Source organism: Schistocerca americana, chromosome 2 (genome assembly GCF_021461395.2).
Source record: "Schistocerca americana isolate TAMUIC-IGC-003095 chromosome 2, iqSchAmer2.1, whole genome shotgun sequence".
NCBI lineage: Eukaryota > Metazoa > Arthropoda > Insecta > Orthoptera > Acrididae > Schistocerca > Schistocerca americana.
The window spans coordinates 505,712,433-505,723,726 of NC_060120.1; the positions used below are offsets into that span (position 1 = coordinate 505,712,433).

The following is an 11,294-nucleotide window of genomic DNA, read 5'->3' on the forward strand; positions in this document are numbered from 1 at the left end:
AATTATCTGGGAGTACGCATTAGGAGTGATTTAAAATGGAATGATCATATAAAGTTGATCGTCCGTAAAGCAGATGCCAGACTGAGATTCATTGGAAGAATCCTAAGGAAATGCAATCCGAAAACAAAGGAATCTGGTTACAGTACGCTTGTTCGTCCACTGCCTGAAAACTGCTCAGCGGTGTGGGATCCGTACCAGATAGGGTTGACAGAAGAGATAGAGAAGATCCAACGGAGAGCAGCGCGCTTCTTTAAAAGATCATTTAGTAATCGCGAAAGCGTTACGGAGATGATAGATAAACTCCAGTGGAAGACTCTGCAGGAGAGACGCTCAGTAGCTCGGTATGGGCTTTTGTTAAAGTTTCGAGAACGTACCTTCACCGAGGAGTCAAGCAGTATATTGCTCCCTCCTACGTATATCTCGCGAAGAGACCATGAGGATAAAATCAGAGAGATTAGAGCCCACACAGAAGCATACCGACAGTCCTTCTTTCCACGAACAATACGAGACTGGAATAGAAGGGAGAACCGATAGAGGTACTCAGGGTACCCTCCGCCACACACAGTCAGGTGGCTTGCGGAGTATGGATGTAGATGTAAAATGTTCAGAGTCAATTTTTTTCATTACACTCTCGTAGTTTTCCATTTAGTATTTTGCTTTATTCATTGTATATATTATAAACGTCATTAAATTCAAATATTACAAGCCAATTATCTGAAGAAAAATGTCTAAATGCATATTTATGTGTTTCAGCTTTAAGAGAACATGCTTCGATATTGAACAGTCGGAGAGTAGGGTCGGTGACGATGGGACTATGTTGGCTAACGTGACAGCATCACTGGTGCATTGGGTGCGTATGAAAGGGCATGAATACAACATCAACATGTGAACCGTATCAATGTCAAAAGCAGAATGACAATTATTAGTTTTGAGTATATTGCCAACTACGATCAGTGCTTTTATTCTTGGATCAACTAGGAGAGTTTATGCGTGTCTACTGGACCCAAATCGATGGATCGCTGGTGGAAAAATACATTTGCACGGTATTGGATTTGAACATTATGAGGACTATGACTTGATGTGAATGACTGTGTCACATCGTTCAATGGACAGAAGCTCCTTCCCAAGGGCCACGGTGTAGGGCATTCTATAAATAAGTACATACTCTACTGTCAATATTTCAGTACCGCGTCTGTCTAACCGCGCACACTCAGGAACCGCAATACCTCGAGGTCAAGCTCCCGATGACAACTGCGACAATAAGGGAGTCTCTACCTGAATCGGATTTGAAGGTATTATTTTCAATTCAGAATCGGCGGCACACTATCAACTCTATTGGTATTATATACACTGTACAAAATGGGCTAGTTTTACGAATTGCCTCCTGTTGCTGTGTCGAAGTATGAAATTAGGCTCAAGGGGGACATAACTTTCCTCTGTAGTGGTGCTTTCCCGTAATGCGTCACTCTCGGGTTCAGCAACGCTTTAAACAGCAGGTGTCGACACGTGCGAAAATAAGGCCATCGCTGAAAGGTTGGTGTGAGGTAAAAGATGTAGATATTTTTTCAACACCGTGCCTAGCACTCTGTGCGAATTTGATTCCATTTGAATATTCGTTGATCTCACTATGCAAAGTATTGCAAGTAAATTAGCAATTTCCAACGGGTTCAAAAGCAGAAGAATGCTGTTCTAGAGACGTGCCAGCAGCTCGTTTACAAAGTAGCATGAAGTATCATGACGACACACACTGCTTTATTGAACAGCACATTTGGTTAAGTAAGTCTTTTAGAATTACTTTACTGGTGAAAAGTTATTGGCTACCTCTATGCTAATAAAGAAAGGAGATACTGATCTACCTGAGTACATCACATTTCATTAATTTTGTCAAAATGAACTGAAAGCAAATACTGGGTGATATGTTATATCATATGTGAACTGTTATAGCTAAGAATGCAGGGACAAGCATAAGAAATTTTAATGAATAATAAAAATTATGTGACCTTACCTTAGGTGTGTACACATTTAGATACAGGCAGTCCTCATCTCCTTTGTACTGATTAGTGAAAAATGAGTCGATTTGAGGTGCCACGTTAGGTTCTATTGTGGCATTTCGTATCCCACTCCATTTTTCTGGTGGTTCTGGAGACTAGAAGATAAGAAGACGTAAAATTTTTGTACCATCAATTCGTAATTTTAATCGCACAAATTATTATTTTTGCTATACACATTCTTGTCGTAACTGTTGGTGGCGCGATTCGATGCGAATAACAGCAAGTTACTTGTTTCAGGCTGAAAACGTATGAGAACTTCCTTGTTTTAGTAAATGATCTGCGTTACGGGGCCAAACCATTAATTTACAATCATCGGTTTACTACCATCCCTAAAATACGTAGGAGTAAATACAAGCGTATCAAAAGATGATTCCCATTTTCTAATTAGTGAGTGGTAATGTACTGTAAATTGTGACAACTGTCGATTCTTCCAAGGATTTTCATATTATAACCAAATTTAATCAACACTTGTATGAGATTTTGTGAACACTAGATGTGAACCAACAATATGCTTTTCATTAAGGCAGACGTATTTTGAATTTGCAATGGAGAGAGGCAAGTAGAGTTGTCGTCTATAGTGTTTCTGCACTTTTTTTTAAATTCTGGAACATTCAGGGATGATATACAGCGAGCAAAAGATTGTTTGTAAGTCGTACAAAAAGTATACTGCATTCCTTAGAACCCAAGAACAAAAAAGATACACAGGAATTTAGAAGAGAGAGAAACAGAATAATAGCCTATACTTCGTGTCATTCAATTTGAACACCCGGCAAGGAAACCAAGGATAAATTTGGACAGTCGTTCAGTTTAGGATGAAGAAATAAAAAGCCTCTACCGATGACAAGGTAACTCATTAACAGAATATATATATATATATATATATATATATATATATATATATATATATATATATATATATATATATATATAGTACTTGATAGCAGTCGATAGTATCTTGAGTACAGGTAGTAAAGTAAACATAAATAGAAGATAATCTCGGGTAATGGGGTGCCGTTGAATTATGTCCGGTGTTGCTAAGGATATTATACTAGGAAATGAGTAGCTGAACGTAGTGGAAGGGTCTACAACACCGACAGAAGAATATCCCAATACATAAACATAATTAATATAGAGTAATGATATTTTGGGAATACACTTATCTATGTAACATTTAAGTCACTCCCATTGCAAGAGCACAAGTTAACGCGAGCACGAGATAAGGCAACGCAAATGCGAAATGCTGGTACGTTAATAACCCCCAGATTGTTGAATGCAAACATGCAAATGTGCATGCATTGTATTGTAAATGTGCCGCTTATTAGTTTGTGGGATGGAGTTGTACTTGGTAGATCAGTACAGGAGCGGCTTTGCTGTTTGTGGATGACTTGAGTTGTCCTCCGATGATGTTCGATATGGTGATTGAGCAGACCAAGACAACAAGTCGACACAATGTACAGTATGTTGGGTTGCAACAGCGATATGTGGACGAGCTTTATCCTGTCGGAAAAGAGACCCTGGAATGCTGTTCGTGAGTGTGAGCAGAACAGGTCGAATCATCGCACTGACGTACAACTTTGCGTGGGATAGCCGTGAGTGTGCTCCTGCTGTCATGCGAAATCGCACCGCAGACCATAACTCCAGGTTTCAGGCCTTCAACTGGCCCCCTCCTATACTGGCATCGAGGCAGAACTAGGTCTGCATGTCCTTCATGCTCCTTCCATCATGGGTCCTTTGGTGGCACCCTGACAAGCATGGACAGAAGGTTAGGACATACGAGACATCAAGGAATGTCCGTGGTACTAGAGAGAGCTGTAGAGGGCAGAATTCTAGAAGATAAAAATTGGAATAAATTTCCGGAATAACTGAGGACGGTGGGTGTACTTTCTTTCTCAGGTGGCACGGGAGAGGACGTGTTGGAAGATCACATAAATTCAGAGGACTGGTCACTTAAAAGTGAAATACACTAATTAGCTTTGTCAGACTACTTGATCATAGTAGATGAAGTTGTTAAGGGACCTCACCTTGAACCTGAGGGCGCCGACAGGCGGCAGTGCATACGGGATGGCCTGGAATGCGGTGTAGGGCCGGCCAGAGGGCGTCTTGGCCTTGCGGCCCCTGAGCGTGCCCTGCGGGATGGTCACCGTCACCGCGCCTCCCACTCGTGCCATGTCTGCCGGCCGTCTGACCCGGTGGTCAGCCAGCCGCGCATGGTGTGTTTGAGATAGCGGGACACCGCTCCGTTATCAGTGAGATATCAGTTCCTCGAAGGTTTCCACTGAAACTGAATGGTATGCACGCCACTCGCTTGCTCTCATAGTACCCTTCCAATTCAGCTTCCCTAAATCCGACGCTGTAGATCATTTTGTGACATTAATCCAAATACCGAATGACGCGTTCATTGATGAATTAAAATAGTGAGTTTCCCCAAATAAAAGGCCTTGTTCATGTGCGTTATAAGTATGTGATACGCCACTGGCCATCAAACGTGCAAGATTAACCAACACCAGTTTGGCTTAAACTGTACTATATGGCTGGATGGGCGGCCGGAGTGGCCCAGCCGTTCTAGGCGCTACAGTCTGGAACCGCGCTGCCGCTACGGTCGCAGGCTCGAATCCTGCCTCGGGTATGGATGTGTGTGATGTCCTTAGGTTAGTTAGGTTAAGTAGTTCTGTGTTCTAGGGGACTGATGACGTCAGAAGTTAAGTCCCATAGTGCTCAGAGCTATTTGAACCACATTTTATGGCTGGATGTGCTAGTGCTGAGCATTTCAACGCGACACTACGGAGCAGGTAGGAATGATTCCATCTAGATTAAAAACTGTAAATATTACACAGCGCGTTTCACGTTCAGGAATCGCAGTTCAATGCTTTTTTTATGTGAAGGTAGTGTTGTGTAAGATGGAGAGATGCCTGCAACCATTTATCGGATTAGACACCCGCACAATCGTGTGCCATCAACAATTCATACAGAATTGATGGATGCAGGAAGACCACACTCCACGCTATGCATTATCTTAGCCACTCCATGCGACTAGCGCCAGAGACGCCAGATATACCGTTCGCTCTGCCTTGCAGTATCGTAAAGCCACGGCACATATGGAGATGGACGAAAATATGGAAACACCAAAAGCACAACACATTTCCAAGCCTAATACAGTGTAGGAAATTGTTTGGTACTCAAAACAGATGCTAATGGAATCTTTTACCATTTCTCTTGCAAAATAGTGGCATTTAAGGTAGAATTATGGAGGCTGATAGTGATCACGTACGCTTCTCTCTAACACACAAAGGCTCAATAATAGTGAGAACTGGTGGTAGAGAAGGTAAGACAGGTTATCGTCGCGCACACGAAAACAGTTCTGGAAGATGCGAAATGTGTGAACAGTCCCAGGTGATGCGAGCTGTGTAGTCACATCATCTTCGACAGTAATGCGACCTTGCAGAGTAATGACGGGGCTCGTGGCTGGCTACATCACCACCGAATCTTCGCCTCTTTCACTGTCGGGATGTAATCTCGTCCGCAAGTTGTAAGCCCTGTGGTACAAGACTTGCCCGACAAAATTCTCCATTGCCCGCATCTCGTGGTCGTGCGGTAGCGTTCTCGCTTCCCACGCCCGGGTTCCCGGGTTCGATTCCCGGCGGGGTCAGGGATTTTCTCTGCCTCGTGATGGCTGGGTGTTGTGTGCTGTCCTTAGGTTAGTTAGGTTTAAGTAGTTCTAAGTTCTAGGGGACTGATGACCATAGATGTTAAGTCCCATAGTGCTCAGAGCCATTTTTGAAAATTCTCCATAGTCCAGGCCTGATGCCTTGGGGTCCACGTTTTCTGTTACAGGCATCTGCATCACTAGTGAGTGATTTTCGAATGCCTCCTTGCCCTGCCACACTATGATTGTAACAGAGGTTGAAAATACTGCATGCCCATCACCAGACGTTAAAACTATTTTCTCTGACACTCCTTGCTACGCGCTCGCTGGTGATACACCGCGTCCTGTACCCACCCATCGCAGCGCTCAGGGTCACAGCACAAAGTCATACTATCTGATGATGGACATGAAAGAGGCCGAAACCGGTCGTGTTTTAACTACTGAAAAATAAAATTAACCTTACATTTTAATTGGTATTTTCGACCTCTGCTATAATTTTCAATTGCGGATGTTCCTCCGGCAGGATTGTTTGGTCTGTGCTTCCTTTTTTTCTGGAATATCACGTTCGCCACAATCGCTTGCACATATTTTTATTAATTACCAGTTTCGACAGATCTGTCCTGTCATCAAAACATATTAACGCAAGTTCATGATCTTCAAAAGTTTGCACGTAACGTAGTCATATTGCGCCGTTTTACAAGAAAAAGTAGCAAGGAACATCAGCATGTCAGATATATGTTGTTGTTGTTGTGGTCTTCAGTCCTGAGACTGGTTTCATGCAGCTCTCTATGCTACTCTATCCTGTGCAATCTTCTTCACTTCCAAGAACCTACTGCAACCTACATCCTCCTGAATCTGCTTAGTATATTGATCTCTTGGTCTCCCTCTACGATTTTTACCCTCCACGCTGCCCTCAAATGCTAAATTTGTGATCCCTTGATGCCTCAGAACATGTCCTACCAACCGGTCCCTTCTTCTAGTCAAGTTGTGCCACAAACTCCTCCCCAGTCCTGTTCAATACCTCCTCATTAGTTATGTGATCTACCCATCTAATCTTCAGCATTCTTCTGTAGCACCACATTTCGGAAACTTCTACTCTATTACTGTCCAAACTATTTATCGTCCATGTTTTACTTCCATGTTTCCACTCCATGTCAGACATAAACTACCACAAACAAAAAACATACATCATGCTGTGATGATGTGCTAGCGCACCAGAAGGGCACCATTTTCATTATAGAATGACGTAAGATCGCTATATGACCTGTAATTTTGTAAAGATCATGAACTTATGTAAATGTGCCACAAGACCCGATGACGACAGCACAGCTCTATGGAAACCGGTAATCAATGACATAGATCTGCAAGCTCTCTTGGTGAACCTGATATTTCGAATTAATATAACAATTCTGATTCAGTTCTGCAGCTGTAGTCTTTATATTTCCTCACGACGATCTTCAGTGTCCGTCTATCGCCATCAATCAAGACACACTTTACACTTTCGTCAGTGTTCTGACTAAGCGAACGATGTCTTTCTGCTTTCCCTGCATGCAGTATAAACCTCCAACACGGTGCCTGTACAAACACCATGCACTCCGGCTCACTCGGCTATGGTAGCACCCGCCATAGAAGCCGCAGCAATATCCCCACTATGAAAGTCATTTAGGTCCGACATAATGCACTGAGTGTTCTGCCCACGACTGACACCTGCCACATACTGAGGGCACTGTATAGGTGCCGTTCGTGATCAACTACAATAGTGCAATCTGAGGGCTTGGTTTGCATCTGCATTTATGTTTAAGCAAGTATTTCTCGGAGTCTCCCATGTTTTTGTCCAACCACTGTACCTTGATCCTGTAAATCAACGTGTTTGGAGGAAGGCAAGTATCAACGTGGGCACGATAACGGCATTGCTGCAGCACGGTCTATCAGAACGGTGGCTATTATCGCGAATTCCGTTGACTTGGCAACAGAGAGGCTCATTAATTGTGGTGCACCGTACAATAGCTCGCAAAGGAATGGAAGCCAATGTTTCCCCTGTTACCACGGCCAGCACTTTCTCCAGATTTCTCGCGGAAAAAGATTTTGTTATTGTAATGGGTAGCAGAGAGACTAGCGCGTCACCACTCGCCAGGCATCATAACTGATTAGAAGAACTGAAGCAGCGTGAAGAGACGTATCTGTCGTATCTGGCATCCAGGCTCGAATTATAGCCCAGCCGGGTGACAGCGTAAGATGCTTTAATGTCCAAATGGTTCAAATGGCTCTGAGCACTATGGGACTTTATTTCTGAGGTCATCAGTCCCATATAACTTAGAACAACTTAAACCCAACTAACCTAAGGACATCACACACATCCATGCCTGAGGCAGGATTGGAACCTGCGACCGTATCGGTCGCGCGGCTCCAGACTGTAACGCTTAGAACCACTCGGCCACCCCGGCCGGCTTTAATGTCCAAGCGATGTAGGTCGCCGCTTGTGGCGCCAAGCTGGGAGGGGCGGCAGGCGCAACCAAGTGCCAGATACGTGTACGTAGTGTATCACAATTAGTAGCGAGAGCTTGTAACAACAATTTTTGACCTATTTTGTATCCGTATCGATATTTCTATGTCAGTTTGTAGGATTGCTTACGTATAATGCTGTATCTGTCATGGAAATTCTTTGACAATGTATACACGTTTTAGTTATGTGAATTTTTGAGCGATATTGGTTAAATTGCGCTTCTGAATTTAAATAACTAATGAAATGGTTGTTATGTAATGTACTATAAATGACTTGATCCTCGATTAGGGAACGTAGGGTTAAATGTAAAAGATGTGGGGAAGCCCCGCAGCTACGGCAGTAGCCTGGCGGAGTGGAAAAGGTGTGGTTGGCGCGCAAATGGCAACTCGTCCTCTGTGACGAGTAGGGAGCCTGGGCTGAGTAGTGCTCACCTCACTAGCAGCAGTGGATGACAGTGACTCAAATTCCTGGAGTTTTGAGGCTAGAACAGCTTAAGGGTGGTATTTATAGGACTCGGATGCTGAATTTGGTGATAGCATTATCATGGCATGATTTTTGGCCCTATACAAATATTATTTCGACGCCAAGAAGATCAGTAACAGGGCGAGGCCAACAGTACTGCCATGACTGCATCGCCGCCAGGTTAACAGCCACAGCAGTGCCACCAGCCTTCCACCCAATTATTTTGTATTTGACACTGTGTAAATGGGTCAGTTATTTGTGAAATTTGCTTTATTTTAATGATAACCATAGTGGTGCTAAAAACTCTATCTTACACCCGTTATTATCCCAAATCACAAACCTGGATAGGATTACTGTCCTAGTGAATTTAATTTCAAGGGTTCTAATTTATTATGAGAAAGTGGCTGAACTTGAATTTAACGTAGTGTTGTCATTTGCACAGACAATTATAACTTTGAATTGGTGAAAAGATTACTTGTGAGAGCACATTTGTTATTTAAAGAGTTATAGTTGGTTGTGCCTTACTGAACTAATAATTAATAAGAATACTTACCTTTTCTCATGCATACTGGTGCGATTTCGTTAATGAGCATGGTTCTTCAAACCATGATCGTTTAAGGGTCCTCATGTAACAGCAATGGAAAGGCTCTTTCATAGACAGCGTAGTTAGGTTTGCATTCTGTTTAGTTGCTTCAAACCGAGTTTAAGAAAGAACTGATCATTGTGTTATATTTTCTTATGCAAGTTCATTAATGCACTGGAATAGAGACTCTGTATTAGGCAATGAAAGTATAGATTTTGAGCATTAGTAGACGCTCTGATTTATATTCAGTATTGCTACTAGTTTCATGTGTGTCGATATTTGATTTTATAAACCATTGCACCCAGTACATTTAAGGTATGAGTTGTTGAGAGGCATATGTTGCTGTTTACTCTCTCGTTGGCCATTGGTTTGTCTGACTTACTAGTTAGTAACACATTTATCTGTAACGTTATGTTACTGTGTTGTCGTGTGAACAGGTATAAGGAGACAGTTTAGAGTGTGTGTCAAGGAAGGATAGGTTAGCCCTCGTACTGTCTTCTGCTTTATCATTTTGTTTGACACAAGAATGCCTAATTAGGCTGGCGACCTGTTTTAATATGTAATGTTACAACTTGCTTTTGTGCTGGGAGAACGTCTGTCCCTGACCCACCGTTTACTCTTGTTTATACTCTGCTGGAGTATTTCGGGAACGATTTCCGTTTTGATTTTCCTACTTCCATGAGGTTACCTCACAGTCACAACTACTTAACATCGATTCCCGCTCAAGGTGGTCTGTGGCACCGTTACAAGCTGTACGATGGAAAAGGGGGGCGGTGGAGGAGGTAGGAGTTCCCGAGTAATAACTCATTCTCGAAACATCCCCCAGGCTGTGGCTAAGCCATGTTTCTGCAATATCCTTTCTTCCAGGAGTACTAGTCCTGCAAATTTCGCAGAAGAACTTCTGTGAAGTTTTAAAAATAGATGAGGTACTGTCGTAAGTATTGCTGTGAGGACAGGTCGCGAGTCGTGCCAGGTTCAGTAGGTAGAGTACTTGCCCGTCAAGGGCAGATTATGTCCCGCGTTCGAGTTTCTGTATGGCACACAGTTTGTACCTTCGAGGAGCATTCATATCAGCGCACACTCCGCTGTAGAGTGAATTATTCTTTCTGGAAATTGTAAGTCGTTTGCATTTTCGTACCGGCCCTGGTTAGAGCTATTATCGCTGCTAGAGATTCCCATCTACATTCTAAATTTTCTCCATGCATAGACCCAAATCACCTGCACGTTTAATCGTATATTCGTTTTGTTACACTGTGTATGCAGAATAACAAAAATTACGTCGTATGCTACCATAAACGTTACTACAATTTTAATGGCCAGTGGTCCATTAACGTTGTGCATAAGTCTTACAATTTACTTCAGGAATGTGTGTGCAGACGATCATTTTTGTAAATGCCATCTACCGCAGAGAGTGTCTCAAATTATGGGATACAGATTCCACCATTTATGAAAAACATTGTTTCACCATCTTTGTGCCATCATCAGCGGATTTACTTTATTGAAAAACTGTAAAGTGAACATATTTTAGGTAGTAGCTGACAAAACGAGGCCTAAAGACAGTTTCTGTTTATTTTTGTTCTTACCTCGATTTTACGTTAAAAGGTTTTGCAAGATCATCTGTATGGTGTCCTGCACTGATTGCTTGTCATCTGGAAACCAAACTATGTGAGTGTGAATTTTATCAGCGAGTTAACAAATCCCTTGACTTTTTAAAAATAGTGGTTTTACTGTGGCAAAAAGTTTTGAGTGCATATTTTTGGTCATTACTAACGTTTTGTTGTGACTGATCTTACTTCTTTCTCGTTCTGTACACAATATTAAATGTACTTTGTATAATTTTGTTTTAACAAACGTCTTTTCACTTCATAATACGTGGTGGAAACGGTGTTGTTGCGTGTACAATCCACGTCGGTCTTCACTTGTTCCCAAATAAGTTTTATTAATTTTAGCTGCAAAAAAAAAAAAAAAAAAAAAAAAAAGAAAAGAAAATGGCTCCGAGCACTATGGGACTTAACATCTGAGGTCATCAGTCCCCTAGAACTTAGAACTACT

General features: G+C 42.4%; 1 protein-coding gene across 1 annotated transcript in view; it reads right to left on the minus strand.

Annotated features, from left to right (window-relative positions):
• Positions 1-4,219, minus strand: part of LOC124594129 (juvenile hormone esterase-like) — a 68,190-nt gene extending 63,971 nt beyond the window's left edge. The window contains exons 1-2 of the mRNA XM_047132486.1: positions 4,073-4,219; positions 2,006-2,146 (exon numbers count right to left, since the gene is read on the minus strand). Of these exons, the coding sequence (XP_046988442.1) occupies positions 2,006-2,146; positions 4,073-4,219 (288 nt within the window). The remainder of the gene's footprint in view (positions 1-2,005; positions 2,147-4,072) is intronic.
• Between the last annotated feature and the right edge of the window lie 7,075 nt (positions 4,220-11,294).